This window comes from Camelina sativa, chromosome 16 (assembly GCF_000633955.1).
Source record: "Camelina sativa cultivar DH55 chromosome 16, Cs, whole genome shotgun sequence".
Classification (NCBI taxonomy): domain Eukaryota; kingdom Viridiplantae; phylum Streptophyta; class Magnoliopsida; order Brassicales; family Brassicaceae; genus Camelina; species Camelina sativa.
The window spans coordinates 7766537-7786740 of NC_025700.1; the positions used below are offsets into that span (position 1 = coordinate 7766537).

The window sequence follows — 20204 nt, forward strand, 5'->3', positions numbered from 1 at the left end:
TGATGTCATCCATTAAAAACACCCTTAAAAAATAAAGACGATCACAACTTCAGTGTCAAATAATAATACTAAAGATCTCGAAATCTTTACCAAACCAAACAAAAAATAAACAGTTTGGTGAAGTCTTCTTCGGACTTTATAACAGATGAGATGGGACCAAAACGGTTTTAAATATCTCTACTTCTCAACACCTACCGAATAGCAAATATCGATACACAAAAGTCAAACATTCCAAAATCACATTTACACTCCAACTTCTGTCTTCCAAATCATTTTCGATTTTCTTCTAGAACACCCACGTTACCAAAACACAATCACGTACAATTCACATTTATTCTGAAACACACAAAACAAAAAAGGTCCACGGGGGTTGGTTCCCACTTAAAACACTATATATTGGTAGGTTTAAAAGATGTATGAATATATTATTAACTACTTCCTAAATTGTTACTTGCATTCATATTCTAAGTTCGAAGAAGGAAGAGACACAAAAGTCAACGCGTAGCCGAAGAAAAGGATCAAAGATGTCAAACATGAAGACATCTTCTTCCGTTCCAAATTCGGACACTAACCTCCAAAAAAACATGACCGGGTCAACCCAGCCGCATTAACCTAAAATGACGAGCCACGCTTTAGACATTGAACCTGATCTCATGTTGAAAAAGTTTTTAACTTTTTATTATTTATAATAATAATATTTTGTTGCCAAAAAAAAAATACATAAAAATCATTAATGTGTTAAAGTCATTTAATGGTTGTCATGTTCACCAAAAATATCATTCCTTCCCAAAACACATTTTTTCATTTTTATTTCCTTTATTTGCTTCGTTGTCTTGTCAAATTCGCCGCGTGAATCTTATCACCGTTGACGGCGAGAGACTCTCCTCTCCGGTCAAGAACACCACCGCGATGTCGTTTCTTTTCCGTAAGAACGGGAGTAGTTCACGGAGGAAGATCAAAGACAAACTCCGTGGTCGGAACTCAGATCGAGGCGGGAAGAGAGAAGGTGGTGAAGAAGACAGAGTCAGATACGACGGAGGCGGTGGAGGTTCCGGTTCCGATTCGTTACCACCACCGCCGTCTCCTTGGGGTTTTCTTTTCCCGGAGGATTTTGTTAGAATCGATGGGAATTTAAAAGCTGTTATTGTAGATGAAGAAGGTTTAGATGTGATTTACTGGAAAAAGCTTATTGAGTTGGAAAATAGCGCGAAAATTAGCAAAAACCCTAAACCTAGAAGACGAGTTGACAATACCGGCGGCGGATTTAGAAGGACTGAAGTCGGAGCAGATCAAGACGATGATGATGATGATGATGGAGTAGGTGATAAAGAGGCGTTTTCGTTTCATAAGAAAAATTCTCAATCTCCTTTATCTTCTTCAGGTGGTGGTGATGTAGGAGGAGGAGGAGGAGGAGGAGGGAGACACTATACTTCTTCTTCTACATCTGCTGCTTCGCCGTCGAGAGCTTCTTATTCTACAAGTGATTCTGTTGCTGTTGGGAAACAATCTCAGTCTAAATTTCAAGCTCCTGGCGGCGGCGGTTCGTTTCCCTCTTCTCCGTCGCAGATCCGAAACAGTGATGGCGGTGGTCGTTCGCCGCCGCTTCCGCTTCCTCCGGGTCAGTTTGCCGTTGGAAATGCGCTTTTGTCTACATCGACGCCGTCTGTTCCGCTTCCTCCGGGTCAACAATACACGGCGGTGAATGCGTCATCGACACCGTCTGTTCCGCTTCCTCCAGGTCAGCAATACATGGCGGTAAATACACAATTGTCTACTTCGACACCGCTTGTTCCTCTTCCTCCTGGTCAATTTGTGGCGACAAATGCTCCACCGCCACCACCATCTGCTGGGGCTCCACCTCCCCTGCCACCACCGCCTCCGCCATCTAGTGTGGCTCCACCTCCACCTCCACCGCCTAAGAAAGGACCTGCACCGCCACCACCTCCTCCACCAGGTAAGAAGGTAGCTGGACCACCACCGCCTCCAATGTCGAAGACTGGGCCACCTAAACCACCTGGTAATACAAAAGGACCGGCGAAGTCAGGTGAGACTTCATTGGCCGTAGGCAAAACTGAAGATCCAGCTCAGCCAAAGCTCAAGCCTTTGCATTGGGATAAAGTTAACCCTGATGCGAGCCGTTCAACAGTGTGGCACCGGATTGATGGTGGCTCCTTCAAGTAAGTATACAGTTACAGTCACTAAAGTGTATATAATCTAGAAATGTGATATTTTGAGTTCTTATGAGTTATATATATGTTTATTGGGTAGCTTTGATGGTGATCTCATGGAGGCTCTGTTTGGATACGTTGGTGCTCGAAAACCAAGTGAAGCAAGCAGTGTACCGCAGAATCCCACTGTGTCGACTTCGCATTACATTCTCGATCCTCGGAAGTCTCAGAACAAAGCAATTGTGCTTAAATCTTTAGGGATGACTAAGGAAGAGATCATTGACTTGTTAACAGAAGGCCATGATGCTGAGTCTGATACACTTGAGAAGCTTGCAGGAATAGCACCAACTCCAGAAGAACAGACAGAGATCCTAGAGTTCAATGGCGACCCGACGAAACTGGCTGATGCAGAGTCTCTACTGTTTCACATCTTAAAAGCAGTTCCTTCTGCATTTAACCGGTTTAATGTCATGCTCTTCAAAATTAACTACGGCTCGGAGGTTGCTCAACAAAAAGGATCTTTACAGACACTTGAATCTGCATGCAATGAGCTCCGTGCTCGTGGGCTATTCATGAAGCTTCTAGAAGCAATCTTGAAAGCAGGTAACAGAATGAACGCTGGAACCGCTAGAGGAAATGCTCAGGCTTTCAATCTGACTGCTTTAAGAAAATTGTCTGATGTGAAGAGTGTTGATGGGAAAACAACTTTGCTTCACTTTGTTGTTGAAGAAGTTGTGAGGTCTGAGGGAAAGCGGGCTGCGATGAATAAGAACATGTTCCCAAATGATAATGCCGGTGGTGAGAATGCAGATGTATCTAGAGACGAACAAGAGATTGAGTTTATAAAGCTTGGTTTACCCATTATAGGTGGCCTGAGTTCAGAGTTCACCAATGTGAAGAAAGCGGCTGGAATTGATTATGACTCGTTTGTAGCCACGACTTTAGCTTTAGGCACCCGAGTCAAAGAAACAAAACGCCTTTTAGACCAAAGCGTAGGGAAGGAAGATGGGTGTTTGACAAAACTGAGATCTTTCTTTGAATCTGCAGAGGAAGAACTGACAGTTATTACAGCAGAACAGCTCAGGATAATGGAGTTAGTAAAGAAAACCACAAACTATTACCAAGCTGGAGCATTGAAAGAGAGGAACCTATTTCAGCTGTTTGTTATAATCTGTGATTTCTTAGGGATGGTTGATAATGCCTGTAGTCAGATCGCAAGGAATCAGCGGAAACCACAACAACGACCTGCCACAACAGTAGCGGGAGCATCAACTTCAACAGCGGAAACTGCGAGCGTTGCTGCTGCACCGCAAAGGAATGCAGTTAGATTTCCAATTCTGCCTCCAAATTTCATGTCAGAGAGTTCAAGGTACAGTTCAAGTGAGTCCGACTCAGATTCCTGATAAACCAAAAACCAAAAAAGTTCATTCACTTTTGTTATATTATGTATATAGATGATAGGGGAGCTTGTCAGTAAAAAATTCTTTAGGTTCTATGATGATGGTTCTTTTGATTTAATATGTTTTGTTGATTCTGTTTCTTGGGTAAAAAAGTTGGGTTCTTTTTGGAAACGAAGAATACAAACAGAAGAAACCATTACCATTTTGGTCTTTGTTTGTAATTCAATTTGTTATTATATCTTTCGGTGTGCAGCAATAATAAACATCAAATCAAATGCTTGAATATCAAACACGAGACTTCATTAAAGAAGTCGCAAATTGTAGATACAGCGACAAAAGCTTCACAAGAATAACATGTTTCTCGTTATGTATGTATGTGAAGAAAAAGATACAGAGATTAAAACTAAGGAGAGTGGGGAGAGAGTATACAAATCAAAAGCCTCTTTATTCATAGCTTCCTATCAGCCAACCATGTCATAACACGTGGCTTTTCCACGACCAAGAGGTTCATGGAAGCGCAGCTTTGACTTCTTTTCTGTCTGGTCCAAATGACTGCCAAGAGAAGCGAAAAAGGGTCAGTAAGGGAAATTAACTATAGTTTAAGGGGTGCGTTTCAACATGCAAAAGACAGAACATGTAATTAGTAATTACCTCAGTGCCAAATCCCTTCACATACACATTGGTAAAAAGTTCGGACGGCTCTGGCATTGGGCAATCCTGAGAAGGAAAAGAGTTTACGTGTGTTCAGCTTTGACAGTTGAATTCCCGAGTGGTACAGAGAAGCAAATGTGACAGTTAATTTACCTTAGCTTTGGCAATGGCGTCATCTACTTCTTTTCTAATTTCCTTCTCCATATCCTTAAGCTCCTTCTCGGTTGCAAGGTCATGAGATAGTACCAGCTTTTTTATTCTCTCAATTGGATCACGTTCCTGAGTCACACACATAATGTTTTGAAAATCACAATAACCTGAGTTCTCCACCAATAATTAGTTTGTTGTGCAGGTAAACTGACTAACGAACCTGCCTCACACCAGATATCTCATCTCTTGTACGGTATGTGCTTCCAGGATCAGACATGGAATGACCGTGGTACCGGTATGTGTCCATCTCAAGAATCTATACAGAATTACGATGAATCAATTCTTATGTTATTCTATGATAACAGAAGAGGAACACCAGAAAAAAAAACTGAACTGTGATATCAAAACCACAGTTCTTTGACGAACACTGATACAGCATCATTTCTATAGCCGATAAAAAGTTTAAAACTCTACAGAGAACAAACCAGCCACCCCATCAAACATTCACCTATTGGAATTCAGTTCCAGGTCACAAAGAGCAACTGAAGGGATGTAAATTTCAAGTAGGAAATACATAAAGTACGAAAAACACTTCATCCTATGATGCCAAGTCCTAGGGGATAGCTAGATATTGATCAAAGTAAATAAAATAGTGTGCCAGATGACAACATGAAAAAGAAGAGTATATGTTTGAGAATACTAAAATGCAGACAAACTTACTATCGGTCCCTTCTCCAAGGCATGATCCTTAGCAAATTTGCATGCTTGTTTGACAGCAAATGCATCCATACCATCTACCTGTTCATCCCAAAAATTGCATCCAATCCAGCAACCGGTCAAACTCAAAAAATAGTTGATAACTGATGCAGTACAAGATACCCAATCAAAACAATGTAATGATGCACCATGGCTCTGTTAATGATAGAGGACTCATGACATCAATATACATGAGAGAACTGCATTTCATCCCTAAACAGAAACGATTACGAAAGAAAGCCTGGCAGTACCCTAATACTTACATCTACCAGTTTTCTATATGGAAACTAAGAAATCCATGTGGTTCACCAAATGACACGGATCCATCTTATCTCAACCAAAACTTCTCCTCTCTCATCTTAACAAGTCTCAGATCAATCTTTGTTACAAATAAGATTCAAAAGCTGACCTTGAGTCCAGGAACATAATCACCACGCTTGTAGTAAGATGGACTCTTAGCAGCTCTCCACTCAGCAGTTCCCATTCCATCTACACAAATCAAACCCAATTCAATCGCGCTGACCATAACAAACCTCCAAAGAAAAAAAAAAGAAAAAAAAGAAGCAAAAAACTGCTTACAGTGATTGTTCTCGCAGACCAAAATGGCAGGTAAATCCCAAAGAGCAGAAATATTCAAAGCTTCAAACAACTGTCCCTGATTCGCAGCACCATCACCATACAAAGCAAATGTAACAGCCTCTTCCTTATTATACTTCTGAGCAAAAGCAACACCACAACCTAATGGAACCTGAGCACCGACAATCCCATGACCACCATAAAACGACGAATCCTTCTTATAGAAATGCATAGATCCACCTTTCCCTTTAGAACAACCAGCTTGTCTTCCCATAAGCTCTGAGAAAACCTCATGAAGCGAACCACCACGACCTAAGAAGATACAGTGATCACGATACGCAGTGATAATCGCGTCTTTCTTCGTAATCGCAGCTTCCATGCCTATAGCTACAGCTTCTTGGCCGTCGTAGAGATGGCAAAACCCTCGGATTAGCTTCGCTTTGTAAAGGGAATCGGCTGCGATTTCCATACGTCGCATCAACGCCATGGTTCGGAAGAAATCGAGAAGCTCTTGGCTCGATGATTCGACGGAGCGTGACGGTGGATCGCATAAGTGAGCTGTGAATGGAAGCGAAGTCTCGATTGTGATCGGAGTTGTGTCCGTCGAGATGAATCGGTTGAAGGCGGCGGAGAAAGGACGAGCGATGCCGTTGGATCGCGATGAGAGGCGTGATAGAGCCATTCTCCACCGTTGATTTTTGCCGGCGAATCTGTTGAAATCTTCGCGGAGGAACAACACAAAAATGAGAGACGGTTTCAGTGAAGAAGAGATATGTATGCTACCAAACAAAAGAAAAGACTCTCAAAGGATAAGAAGGTTCTCAAAGTTTTCAGCTTTTTAAAGTGTTTAAAGCAGATTTCGGTTTTGTTAACCAAAGCTTAATGTGGCTGGCATGACAACCAAATTAACCCGGTCCGGTTCAATTTATTTTTGAAATTGATAATCGAACTTTTTTTTTTCTTAAAACATTTTCATTACAAATTATATAAATGTTAAAGATTCATCAAAGGACCAAAAAAAAATAAAATTGTTAAAGAATCATCAATCCAGTTTTATTCAAATGCACAAGTAGAACCCAAATATATATATATATATATATATATAAAGTTAATTTTGCTCACTTTTCCTTCCTCCACATCAGCATACACCTAATCAATTTTTTTTGTATAAGAAAATATTATTTTTAATATTTATTCATTGCATATTTATTACTTATAATTAATAATATAAAAAATAAATAAAAAACGAATTAACTAAAATTAATTAAATATTAAAATAGTATAATTTTTAGTAATAATAAAAAGAATAACTATCTAAAAATGAATTAAGTAAAATAAGTGAAAATTTTAAAATAGTAAAAATAATACTATAAATTTGTTTTAGTAATAATGTTATTATTAAAATTATAACCAAAAATGATTATATTCCAAAATTTCGAATGGTTAATGAGTTTTAGAATGTAAGTAAGATTTTAATGCATGGTGGAATAAAAAAACAAGTTATGTAATTGTATTTATAAAAATCTAAACATGAAAATAAAATTGAAGTGAAACGTTAGTTTCTAAGAAACATATATCATAAAGATTTATTATTAAATTTACTAATAAGAAAAAAGATTAATTACTTAACTTAACTTAACTTAAAATTTTTGATCTGAAACAAAGACATTGTAATGGGCACACTTTTTTTTGGGAAAACTATGAAAAAAAATTTTGAAAAAATAATCTATCTAAAAGAACAAAATCAATGGTTAGGAAATATAGAAAAAATGAGAAGTAAGCCGTTACAAAAAGTGACATGTGATTTGTGTAAGGTATATTATCAACTGGAGCTACAATTTTATAACATGATATAAAAAATATATAACACACATATCATATATATATATATATATTATCAAATTCGTTTAACCCAAAACATTAGCAAAAAACAACATATTTAAAGTACACTTTTATTTTTTGAGAAGACGAAGTTGGGGTTGCATCACAAAATTAACCTCTGCAAAATAACATATGAGATTTTATAAATATACGTAACTTGGATTAGTGAATAGATGTTCATTGTGGGGTTGAAATGTTTCATCATTTAAGCATTTCGACTTAGTCGGAAATTTTATCATGGCAGATGATGCATTGTAGCGACATAGCACTAAAACTGTTCATGAAACTTTGTATATTCACATTTAATGTAGGATATCGATATGTTTAAATGATCTCTATAATTAGGTCAATGATCGACATTGACGTTAGAACTTTTGAAATTATGAATATGGAATGAACTCTTTTAAATATAAAATATCAGAAGATTGTCGACAATATTATTGCGAAACTAGACAATATATGTTATATATAGATTAGTAAAATAAGTACGATATTCAATGACTCTTATTGATTAAAATTTTAACTAAAATAACACGTAAAATCGCAAATAGATATAACAAAGAAATATTATCTTTTAAAATATATATGTTGTTCTGTTGTCAAAAAAAAAATATATATATATATATATGTTGTATATCACTGAGTAAAGTAAGTTTAGTATTTATATAGATTTATACTCAAAAATTGAAATGATTATATTTGAGCTCAACTATTTCTATTGATAAGAAATATTTTAAATTAAAATCCCGCGCGTGCGCGGGTACAAATTCTAGTTTATTTATACTATAAAAGATGGTCAACTTTTTCCATATGAATGACAGGTCAGCAGTGGAGATAGTGTCACTTGTCAACACAAATTAAAAGCAAACATATTTAAAATTAAAGAGGAATTTGAAACATCTTCCATATCTTTTATTTTTTTCATATCATAAACAATTTCAATATTTATATAAGAAATCTAGAGAGGCTTAGAATATGTTGATGTTTTCTTCAAGTAAGTAGATGCATCACCAAAAGATAAAAATATATCGAGAGTAAAACCAAATATTCGCTTCGTTCTTTAGGATAAACCATGAAGATATGAACATATGGTTTAAGCATTAGAATTTTCTCAATAATTTGAAGAGTTGCTGCGGTGACTGGAAATTTGGTTAATATTGTAGAGAAATTCATGAAAGTGTGTCCTTAGAGAAATAAAATTTTATACATAAAAAAGATCGATGTTTTGTTCACTATCAAATGAAAGATATTTAATCAATGATAGAATGTTGGTTGAGGAAAATACATATAGAAAAGAAGATGGAAATTAAATGAAATTATTATTGAAAATTAAATTCTAGACTTATATTCAAGAAATTGAATAGCTAGCAAGAAGTGAAGTTGTCTATTTTAAGTATAACCATTAAAAAATTAATCAACCTGTATGAAAAACTTTTTGATAAAAGAGAATTTGAGAGTCCCATGATATTTAGTTGGGAAGCTTAAATACAAATATATATATAGAAACACCTAAGTCTTAGACAAGAATTGTAGGATTTTTAAATGTTTATCTACCAATGCAAATGGTATGATTATTTTACTTCCTAAAAAAATATGCTAATAGTATTCGTCTACAAAAATCACTTTACAATAAAATTTAGCTTTAAACAAAATTTAGTATTCTTTGCCTCACAAAAAAAAATTGTTTTGTTTGTTAATATATAATTTTTAATCTTTCAAATGTGAAAATATAAGAAGCACAAATAAAGTATTACAATATATATATATATATATATATATATATATATATATAAACAATATGTGTGGGTACTCATCTAATATTGTAAATACGAACTAGAAACTAGATAATCATTGCGGTTAGGGGTAAATGTTTTAAAAAATTTTGGATAATATTTTAAGTTGATTGAGTTTATTTTAGATATCTATCTTATTAGTATAATTAATATATGTGTTATGTATTTAATATGCTGATTTAATTTATTTTGGATATATGTAAAGTTTAATATATAGATTTGTTAACTTATTAAATTTTAACCCGCGGTACACCGAAGAAATGGTATGTGATCATAATATATATGCAGATATATAATATAAAGTCGTTATAAAAAATCATATCTAAAACTAAAATGATAGAGAAACACTGTAATAATGTATGAAATATGTTTTTTTTAAGTTACTCATGATATCCAAATGTGTGTAAATATTAGCTGTTATTCAAAATAAAATGATAATTGACTATAATTTATATAGAAAACAATTTCACCAAAATTTAATTACCAAAATATTAGCTGTTATTCAAAATAAAATAATAATTGACTATAATTTGTGTATCTTCATAAACAAAAATGATAACTTTTGGTGTTTTCAATTACTCATTCATAGCCAGAATTTTACCAGTGAATACAACATTAGTGATGGTAATTAATCTTGTAGTTCGAGCAACAAATCTCACCAATAAATGTTCGTTGCTGTATCCAACCAAGTGGCATACCTAAAGATTTTTTACTTAAAATATGTAATTAATAAATTTTATAAAATTTAATGTGATATCTTTTAATTAAATTTTGCCAGCTCATCATTTGTTCTATATAAACGAACTTCCGATAAATCAACACACACCTTACAAAATCACTAAAACATAATTCATATACACACATATTTTTTCTTCAATATGGTCAATATCACGACGAGAAAGAAGTTAAACCTATCTTACATTGAAAATGATTCAATGAGAAAAGCAACATTCAATAAGAGAAAAAAAGGTTTCGTGAAAAAGATCCACGAGCTTTCCGTACTCTGCGGAATCGAAGCATGTGCTGTTATTTACAATCCATTCAACTCAGTTCCGGAGGTCTGGCCATCGAACTTGGGAGTAAAGAACGTCGTGGAGAAGTTCGAGATGCTGACAGTTATGGAGCAAGAGAAAAAAATGGTGAATCATGAAGGCTTTCTCAAACAAAACATATCAAAAGCTATGGCGAATAACAAGAGAAAGATGAATGACAATGAGGAGAGGATGATGAAAGAGGCCATGTTTGAACTTCTTGGTGGGAAGGCAGATAGATTGAAGCTGACTAACAGACATCGTGAAGATTTGTGTAAGTACATTGATCAGTATCTTAAAGAACTTTATCACCACAAAAACAAAATCCTAAGGCAATCCCATGTTGAATATGGTGAATCATCGGAAGCTGCTACAAATGTCATGGCACCAACATCTTCAGTTGAAGTGAATTCTCAGTTCTTTCCAACTCTCAATGTTTCCAACTCTCCTCAAGTAACTAATGATTTATGGCCTTTGAGGCCTATATTCTCTTCAAGCCACATGCCAGAGGAGGTTAATACTTTTCCCGGTAACAATCTTTCTGCTGCTGCTGCCCAAAAAGATTACTATCCAGTGATAAATCCAGTTGGTGTTTATGATCATAATGCAAATGTTAACCATCTTGGTCATAATCAATATCAACAACAGGATGGATATCCGGCGATTGTGCCTCAATATGGAATTGACAATCCGAGTCAAAATCAGGGTCAACAAGAGGAATGGTTGGTCTCAGATGATGACATATCCTGAACAAATGATTTTTCCTTTGATGGATTACATCAATTTTTACTACCGGCCGGCAACCCTAGATTATGCATTGTCTTCGTATTTCATGAAATCAGAGTTATTATATTATTCCATTCTTGGAGAATTTATAACTCCATTTGTTTTGTATTCATTTATTACTCCCTTTGTTTCATGTTTTCTAGTATTTTAATTTTGTTTTCACAAAAAAATATATATATATATATATAATATAAAATCCTATTGACCACTTCCACCTCCATGGCTGTCACCACCTCTACAGTGATCTCCACCTCTACCACCAGACCCACCAGCAACATCAAATGAACCTTGAGACCGTTGGGATATACTCCCTCCGTTTCATAATATAGGATGTTTAGAGGCGTATTTTTGTTTCATAATATATGATGTTTCCAACTTTCTATGCAAATTTTAGACTAATTTTATATTTTTTTATTATACAGTCTTGTTTATGATTGATTAAACTTTTTAAAAGTAACTATTTCTTAATATGTGTGTTTAGCTCAAATATCCTAGATCTTGAAATGGAGAGAATATCTTGCACGGAAAACCATCAAACAAAAAAAAGCATATTCGTTCATTTAGAAACCCTAAATAAAAACTGTGAAGAGATTAGATAATTACATCACCAAGGTTAAATAAACATAGGTTTAGCACTGCACCAGTAATAAAAGTATTTGAAAAAATATCAAAAGGTACAGTAGGACTCTAAATTTTGTTAAGAAACAATTAAAATTTTCAAGATCAAAAAAAAACTAAAAACCATAGAGAAAATCAGATCTATGAACTTCATATATGCTAAAACCCTAAAGATGTAAAAAAAAAAAACAAGTGAATGAAGGAAAATTGTGTTTCAAAACTCTACATTGCCACTTAACTTGAAGAAGGAGAAGGAAGAGAAAAGTTCTGAGAAAGAAAGAGATGAGGAAAGAGATACATACTCGCCGGAGACGGAGAGAAATAGTTGAGAAAAGATTTTTAAACAAATTATGTGGACGATAGTGAAAAAGAAAACATTTACATTAATTTGTTTGTGTTTTCAAGAAATATGGGGGGAAGCAATCTCTATAATTACACTCATTAGTTAAATTTTTATAAATTTACACGGTTTATTTGTGGGTAAGAAACATAATTATTACCTAGTTGAGCTTACTGCGAAAAGACGCGGCTATAAACAATACATGTCTGCTGCATCAATCAATATAATTACTTAATTAGCTTAAGAAGTTCCCCAAAATATATTTGTATATAATTTATAACTATTGCTTACAAAAACTACAGCTAAAAAGATATTTTTTACATCACTTTTTTTAACATCACTCATTGTAAATGACCGATGCTATAATATATAAATTTGCGTCACTTATAAAAAGTGATATTAAATTATTAAAATTTGAGTCACTTATAAATAAGTGATGCTAAAATATTAAATTTTGAATCACGCGATGCTAATATGTGGCATCACTTATTAGCTGTGAATGCTAACTATACATGTTTTTTCATCATTCACTGTAATAAGGGTTGCTATTTATTTTTCTAAAACAAATTCAACACCGCGACTTATGTTATTGTCTTTAGTTTAGTGTACTTTTGACGATGGAACTATGTTTATCTCTCGATCAATTGTTTATTTGGGAATAATTTAATCAATTATTTCAACTGAATCTTCATTGAGAAGTTTGCTAAATTTTCTGGTAATTTGTTTCTTATTTTATAGATTATTCTTGTTATCCATTACAGTAAATACATACTTTTAACATATCATAATATGCAGAAAATCACATATCTACGTTTAGTGTCATTTTCAAAAATGTAAATAAAATGATGTTAATATTTTGAGTCGGTTTAGAATCGATGCAAATATTAAAGTTAACGTCATTTTAAAAATTGACCCTAACTATCATCATTTATATTTTCTGTCTTAGAATATATATTTGACATCGTTTGCTAAGCGATGCTAAAATTAATGTAGCAACGTTTAATATAAATGACTCTAACCAAAAATAAACAATGATAAAAAAAATAACTATTATACCATTTAGTAAAACGATAAATGATCTCAGGAACGGATAGAGAACAGAGTTAATGACATAAGAATGGAAGGTAGTCTCTGTCAGAGTCAATATCGTCCTTACTGAAATCAAAGTCAATATCGTCCTCACTGAAATCAAATGTCAAACATAAGTTCATACTAATTTGTAATAGGTTGAGATAGGCTAAATAATCTGAAAATAACTTATACAATAGTTACAGATTTCAAGTTATAATAAACATTTTGGTTTGTGATGTGCTATAGCACGGGTTACTACCTAGTGACCTTATAATCCTAATATCAGTACATGATTTTTGTAGTGTTATTACAAGTTTGCTTCATGGTTGTTTTTTAATATTTTGGTCACTGTAAGTATTTCTACGTTAATTTGTGTCATTGAGTTTAAAACATTCTAAACTTTTGTGTTTAGACATATGTGTTCAAATGTCTTTGGATATTTGTGTTAGACTTTAAACATTTGTGTCAAATTTGTTTTAGGATATTCTAAACTTTTGTGATTAGACATTTTTGTGCTTAGAAATTTGTGTTTAATTTTTTTTTCTTATTGTACATAATTTGTTATATTTTGACCAATATACACATGTACAGCCCATCTAAACATGGTCTTTAATGGACATGGTCGTTAATGGAGACACACAATCACTTATTAGTCCATTCGGATTAAAGTGGATGTAAACAACCCTTTTTGACAGCTCTAGTTTGATTGATCTGAGATTACTTGAGTCAAGTCGAAGAAAACCCCCTAATCAATGTTCTTAAACTCCATTGAAGGTCAAATTTATGCCGGAAAAGAAGTAGGTAAAAGTTGAAAATAAAATTAAAAAAACCTAATCTGATTGTTGAGAGCTTAGACCTTGAAATCATGTGAAGCGGTTGAGCAAAAAGATAATAGCGCCTATTTAATTTTTGTTTCAAAGTAGAAATGACATATAAGATTTATAACTGAAATATAACATTAGACGGAATATCCAATATTTCTTGAATGAATGAATTAAAAAAAAGTTTCTGAATTTAGCATCTCTCCTTAGATATATATTCTAACACTATACACCAAAACTGGCGGCTCCAGACGCGATTTCAAAGAACAAAAAAAACTATGGTTGCCATGTGAATCTCTCTTTGCGCCAAATGATGCAAGAATCTTCGTCAAATACAGTTGGTCTCTACTTCTCTACCACTATTGATGCTTGCATATCTCAGCCAAGAACTTCACACCTGCACAAATATACTATCTACATCTCTTTACTTTTTATCGCGAATAAGCCATTATTGAGGATTATGCAAGAAGAAGGTTACTTACGTTCTTAAATTAAGGCAAGGCAACAAGTCTACGGTTAAGAATGATGTGAAAACGCGATATTCTTCTCTCTCTCGAGATTTCACTGCTACCAAAAGCTTTATTAACGTTGTCAAGGCCAGTTGGATTCTGTGTTGCTTTCTTCTGCTTTCTTCTATACAAAAGATCTGCTGTGTTCGGTTCATACTTGACCTAATGACATATGTAAGCTCTCATTGTAATTGTATACACATGGAAAACAGAAAAAGATTATTAATGCTATAGATTGACAAGAGAGTATTTTACCTTGGAAGAACTGCAAGCAATCTTACATTCAACCTCGTTAATAATTCTCAGTCCTTCCATTGCACGCGACAACCCTGAAGATTCATCCGGACTGCTTAATTTCGCCTTGTTCCTGAAAAGAGTATGATAAAATGATAACTAACTGTACTTTCACAACTTAAGTTATGCTCATATCATTTCTTCATTTACCTCTTCAGAAATAGTCCAGGTTTCTCTTCATCACGGACAAACGAAAGAAAGTCATTCTGCAGATAATTAGCAAAACCTGGTTCCACTGTTACAGCTGTAACTTCAGGCTGATCATTCCCGCTGTTCATAAGTTGAATCGAGAGACGGGCTTGCTCAGATGACTGCACAAAATTTTGCAAGGACAGATTAGTATGTGAGAACATATACACAGGTGTCCACACATAGCAAGAAATGAAGAGAAGCATACATATTTGATCCTGTATATGTTCTGATCATGGAGAAGGGCTCGAGCATTTTCATGGTACACTATATCAAGGAATCTTCCTGGTTTTCTGTAGTTCTCGTATGCATATAGTTGCAGAAGCTTGGTGTCTGTCTCATCAGCTGCGACTGCGTGAAGCTAACACATGTCCAAGCCACTTCAATGATTAGTACAGAACAGAAAGGAGAGGAACAGAAGCAGAGACAAGGCAATAACAAGTTGCAGGTAAAATGGAAGCTTACATGCTTAACAAACTTTTGAACTAGCTTGTCCAATGTGAAGAGAACATATGATTGTGCTCCAATGATAGCACGGCATTCATCTTCAAACTTTGTATTGTCGCTAGAGCCGTCAAGTAAATTATAAAGGGCATCCATGAACCTATGCTTCCAAATATCAGCATTTAAGGAACAACCACCTTTTTTAATCAAAAAGTACCACTAATGCNTTTGTATTGTCACTAGAGCCGTCAAGTAAATTATAAAGGGCATCCATGAACCTATGCTTCCAAATATCAGTTAGGATACAACCTTATATTTTTTTAATCAAAAAGTACAAATAATGCTTAAAGAAAGGTAAACCACCTGGTATACGAATCAGTAGATGTGCTATCTGGAGCTTTCCATTTCCTCTCTGAATGTATCTTTGCTGATTGTATTCTCTCGTACAACATCTGGAAAATCAGCAGAATTAGCTGTTTGAACAGAAGACTATTGACATTTGAGGAACATTAGAAGGTTGTTTCGAAGCACTTACTTGATGAAGCCTAAAAAGCACATAAAATGAATCATTCCCATAGAAAACTCGAGAATCATTACGGGAGTCGCATTCACTTGCTTGCAGTGTCCCAGGAACATGCTTTGCAAGGGGCTTTACAGGTTGCAGATACCGTTCTGAAAATGTTAAAACCGATCCATCTTCACCCTCGTTGGAATTAACCATCCCTCCAGCCTCGTTTTCACTCTCAGCCACAATACCATGCTGGTCACAGTTCATAGCTACTTTCTGCTCTTCATCGGAAGAAACTTGGGCACCAAACTTGCTTGCTGAGACATTAGTTTTAGAGGCATTTTCATCCCCTTCTGATAACTTCTGAGTAATTTTGTTTTCATCATCTTCAGGGAGGGCATTGCTCCTTGCTTCAGCTTCAGTACCACATGCACCCTCTTTGTCTTCTCGGTCTTCACTACTTTTTTCATTGTCTGGCAGTTTCTGCACAGGCTCGAGAGCATTCTCTTTATAACCCTCAAAATTGTCTTGCTCGAAACTTTCAGTGGGAGATAATTCACCCTCTTCTCGCTCAACCTTATGCCCTCCCATTGATACATCGGTAACCTTGCTATGATTCTCTCCACCGTCCATTATCAAATCATTTTTGGGTGACACTAGTTTGGAAGGCTGGCTATCCTGTACAGCCACAAAAATATATTACTATCCTTTTCACATAGAGGGACATTTCTTAAGTCTCATAAAGAAACAAACTTAAGCAACTTTCGTTCATTAAAATACGCTCTACCACCAGCAGTCTGAATTTATGAAAAGCTTTGACTAAATTTACTCAGTGAAAAGTGAATACAACACAGTTACCTCATCAGTTATAGCTGCACCACTATGCAGTTTATCTTGCTGAATGATTTCTGGTGTCTTAACTGGGGAATCTTGCGCAAAAGAGCTTCCTTGTACTTTTGGGTCTTCTTTCTTAGGCGTTTTTGGAGCTACTAACGGTTCAAGGTTTGAGGCCAGAGAACCGTCACCGGTGTTTTCCCTCACCGCCTCACATGCATCATGGTGCTCTTGGTTGTCTTCGATCATTACAACATCTTTCATTGTCTCATTAGTTTGAGACCTAGAAGGAACGCCAAACATGGGCTCCAAAAAGGTTACCCACAGCGTCATGACTTTATCCGACTGTTCAGTAGCACATATTTCTTCACAGTAATACTTAATAAGTTGATATAGGTCAGCATGGACTTGTGTATCAGTATAACTATACTCCACATCTGGGGTGAAAGAGGGCTTAGCTCCAATAGCAATGGCACGAAGCAGGTCTTCTTTATGCTTCCTCTCGCTGATATCTTTAATTTCCGCCACCAAACCTGTATTTGGGACATAACAACCAACTTCAGTTGCTGCAATTTTCCACTTAAATGATAAACGACATTCTCTTCGTTTCATCATTTTTTTCCATGTAGAGAAAGACATTTCTAATATGGAATTAGCTTCAAGTGCAGCCAAACAAGTAAATTTCTAATTTAAGAAAACATAAATAAGGTTCGAAATCCAAAAAAAATTAGATTATAGTCCTGCAAGAAAACATACCTTTTGTGCTCAAATTTTTGGAGTCCTGCTGCTTGAAATAGAAACTACGATGATCTAGTGATTTGTGATGATTCTTAGCATATACTTCAGCCCATACTTTCCCAAAATCAGAGCGACACCTAGCCCACTCTTCTTGTTTCTGCTTCAAGCGTGTTAGTATCACGGGTAAGGCGACATGAGAATTCTTGTTCAAAAAATCCATGAGATCAAGCCCAAAATCCCCGTACAACCGCTCAATGCATCTTAGGTTCAGCTCTGTTGAATAGTCACATATAAGGTCACTAGCCCAAGTAAACGAATAATAGACACACATATATCACAGCCACATTCTGTCAGATAACTACTTGCCTGATAAGTGTTCTCTAATACAAATTGGTGTCACTATAGAGATTGTGTTGTTGTTGACCTTTTCCAGAAGACTTTCCACACGCTTAATGGTTGCACCCACAGACTCTAATAACATGTCCAACTCAAACCTGAAACCATATAAGTTAGTTAATAAAACAGATGGAATAAGAGTTCTTATGGAAACTAATATTGTCAGCAAAAAAGAACCACAATATCCACACAAGTTATAGACAACTTAGTGAAATTAGAAGGTAAGACTGAACTGACTAGAAAACAATCATGAACTCACCAATGTAATCGAAAGACTCCTAATCAAGATATAGAAGGAGGAAATACAAGAGAACCTAATATACTATATATGTCTTACCTATCATCCTCACATCGAAACAAGCTTTCTTCATACTGGTTTTTGCGCATGTGTTTGAATGAGTAATCCTCACTCCCCGACGTGACAGATACCCAATGATCATTAAGTACCTTTTCACCAAGTGAATTTCTGTAGCTTGGAATTTGAATGGGATACTACACAAGAGAAAGCCAACCGTAAGATCTTAGAGCACAAAAGCAACTGTAGATAATATGATTAAGTTAAGAAGGGCTCACATCATCTGGCAGGCGACGATAACTTGGTGAACATTGTGCGCAGTCAGTAAGGTCCAGTTCATTTATTGCCTTGGCCATATGATTAGTAGACAGTAGATTTTTTCCAAAAGCTGCAACTCTATCATTTTCTGGATCTTTTTCAAGACCCCCGTTATTTTCATAATCATGAATCCCCTCGGTGTCATCTACCTTCAGATATCCTGCAAGGGATTCTACAAATATTAGCATCGTTGGACCGTAGCACCAGGTAACTACTGACCCGGACAAGATTGACAATGACCACAGTAGAGAAGATATCAATATGCCACGTAGATATATACTAATTTCCTTTACATCAAAATCACTGAAAAATGGCAGACATATATAAGTAGTTATCATGCTCTCACCAGGCGCTAAGCTAAGTCATAATAATTACAAATGCAAATAAATAAAATAAAAATGCTACAAGTGATTCAAGGACTCACTTCCCAGAGAATTACCAGCAGAATAAGGCACAAGGTTCTCGTCACCATCTTCTCGTTGATCAGAGTGTTCCGTATACTCATCATGCCTACTCCGTAATCTTATCTTCTGTGACAGGAAAGACTCTGTATCAGCATTTCACAAACTCTGAACCATCAAGTTTCTCAAACATATATTCTCTCATCTATTTGCTGTAAACTGAGCCTTAATTACAATATTTATCTTGCTCTTAAGATATCACTCAAAGGATGTTAATACTTTCTTTCCATACTAAGCATGCATAGCTATAAAGCATTCTTTAAACCATGAACATCAATTAGAAACATTATTAACTACGCTGTGAATTATATGAGCATCATTAAGAAAGAATAATTTAAGAAAACCTTCTCAAGATGCTTTGGATGCATGACAGGAAATGGAGAATTTCTTTCATGCGGTACTGTGATCCTTCCTCCGAAAAGAGGGTTATTAACAGAAGCTGATCCTGGGAAATCAGGTAAGAAATGAACAAACTCCCCAAGCAGATCTTCATGGCCTTGGAATAACAGAGTAACCTGTAAAAATAGATGGAAAATTAGAAAAATGAATCACAAGAATTCTAGAGCAAATCAACACTATGGACATTTACTGTAAATTTACCTCTTGATAGACCTCCTTGATAGACTTGGTTTCCTTTCTATACATGTTCAAGATGTCTAGGAATTTTTTATATGCACGGTCATCACCCCCAAATCGCGCCTGGAGGAATAAATATCCAGTGATGTGAACTGCTTAGATCATGACTAAACTTGATTTAATACATCAGATACTTACCTTGATCTTGTTGACAAATTCAATAGCTACTTGGAAATCCACGGGCTTCTTAGATTTCTCATCCTCAGGCTGAAGAGTTATTTTGTACCCCTTTGGCAAGAAGGTATTAAAACCCAAAAGCAAGTCGTCATATCCCTTGAACAAATCTTTCACTTTCCCTATGACGCCATTAGTGTCAACTCTACAACCAACACGAGACATAAAGAAATCAGGACATTTCCAGCTGTGAGAAGAAACAGCAAACAGAAGGGAACAGCAAGGAAATTACCTCTGAGCTTTGAAGTCCTTCATGACTCCAAGGAAAGTTTCATATTTCTCTTTGTTGTCTTGAAACATGTCCTTGACAGCTTTGAGATATGTCAAAGCATCACCTGTTGTTAGCCCTCCTCCACCAATCGTTAA

General features: G+C 35.3%; 4 protein-coding genes across 9 annotated transcripts in view; 2 read left to right on the plus strand and 2 right to left on the minus strand.

Annotated features, from left to right (window-relative positions):
• On the plus strand, positions 769-3690 carry LOC104750123 (formin-like protein 7). The gene is made up of 2 exons (XM_010471869.2): positions 769-2177; positions 2269-3690. The coding sequence occupies exons 1-2, from the start codon at positions 910-912 to the stop codon at positions 3569-3571; spliced, it is 2571 nt and encodes an 856-aa protein (XP_010470171.1). The 5' UTR covers positions 769-909; the 3' UTR covers positions 3572-3690.
• On the minus strand, positions 3847-6508 carry LOC104750122 (pyruvate dehydrogenase E1 component subunit alpha-1, mitochondrial-like). Its single transcript, XM_010471868.2, has 7 exons — positions 5705-6508; positions 5535-5614; positions 5090-5167; positions 4590-4685; positions 4373-4498; positions 4220-4285; positions 3847-4120 (listed from the first exon to the last, which is right to left on the minus strand). The coding sequence occupies exons 1-7, from the start codon at positions 6381-6383 to the stop codon at positions 4076-4078; spliced, it is 1170 nt and encodes a 389-aa protein (XP_010470170.1). The 5' UTR covers positions 6384-6508; the 3' UTR covers positions 3847-4075.
• LOC104753467 (agamous-like MADS-box protein AGL80) lies at positions 10311-11156 on the plus strand. Of its 2 annotated transcripts, none has more exons than XM_019238125.1 (2): positions 10311-10811; positions 10977-11156. In XM_019238125.1, exons 1-2 carry the CDS (start codon positions 10311-10313, stop codon positions 11154-11156), a joined length of 681 nt encoding a protein of 226 aa, XP_019093670.1. The 2 variants fall into 2 exon arrangements, with proteins under 2 accessions (XP_019093670.1, XP_019093671.1); XM_019238126.1 differs by having other exon boundaries at positions 11010-11156.
• Positions 14148-20204, minus strand: part of LOC104750124 (paired amphipathic helix protein Sin3-like 5) — an 8619-nt gene continuing 2562 nt past the window's right edge. For 2 of the 5 annotated variants that reach the window (XM_010471873.2, XM_010471871.2), the window contains exons 4-21: positions 20071-20194; positions 19803-19983; positions 19629-19727; positions 19373-19543; positions 18992-19097; positions 18528-18727; positions 18292-18446; positions 17925-18052; positions 17577-17831; positions 16845-17353; positions 16014-16664; positions 15842-15930; positions 15500-15638; positions 15243-15395; positions 14996-15156; positions 14807-14918; positions 14525-14713; positions 14148-14439 (exon numbers count right to left, since the gene is read on the minus strand). In XM_010471873.2, coding sequence (XP_010470175.1) covers positions 14534-14713; positions 14807-14918; positions 14996-15156; positions 15243-15395; positions 15500-15638; positions 15842-15930; positions 16014-16664; positions 16845-17353; positions 17577-17831; positions 17925-18052; positions 18292-18446; positions 18528-18727; positions 18992-19097; positions 19373-19543; positions 19629-19727; positions 19803-19983; positions 20071-20194 — 3413 coding nt within the window. In that variant the 3' untranslated portion in view covers positions 14148-14439; positions 14525-14533. Of the gene's footprint in view, positions 14453-14524; positions 14714-14806; positions 14919-14995; positions 15157-15242; positions 15396-15499; positions 15639-15841; positions 15931-16013; positions 16665-16844; positions 17354-17576; positions 17832-17924; positions 18053-18291; positions 18447-18527; positions 18728-18991; positions 19098-19372; positions 19544-19628; positions 19728-19802; positions 19984-20070; positions 20195-20204 lie in introns of all 5 variants that reach the window. The other 3 variants (XM_010471874.2, XM_010471872.2, XM_010471875.2) reach the window with 3 other exon arrangements.

Coding starts and splice junctions, on each gene's coding strand:
- LOC104753467 (XM_019238125.1), top strand. CDS start 10,311: ATGAGAAAAGCAACATTCAATAAGAGAAAAAAAGGTTTCGTGAAAAAG. Junction 10,812..10,976: donor CACCAACATCTTCAGTTGAA/GTGAATTCTCAG, acceptor AAAGATTACTAT/CCAGTGATAAATCCAGTTGG.
- LOC104750122 (XM_010471868.2), bottom strand. CDS start 6,383: ATGGCTCTATCACGCCTCTCATCGCGATCCAACGGCATCGCTCGTCCT. Junction 4,499..4,589: donor AGATATCTGGTGTGAGGCAG/GTTCGTTAGTCA, acceptor TGTGTGACTCAG/GAACGTGATCCAATTGAGAG. Junction 4,121..4,219: donor TGAAGGGATTTGGCACTGAG/GTAATTACTAAT, acceptor TTCTCTTGGCAG/TCATTTGGACCAGACAGAAA.
- LOC104750123 (XM_010471869.2), top strand. CDS start 910: ATGTCGTTTCTTTTCCGTAAGAACGGGAGTAGTTCACGGAGGAAGATC. Junction 2,178..2,268: donor ATTGATGGTGGCTCCTTCAA/GTAAGTATACAG, acceptor TTTATTGGGTAG/CTTTGATGGTGATCTCATGG.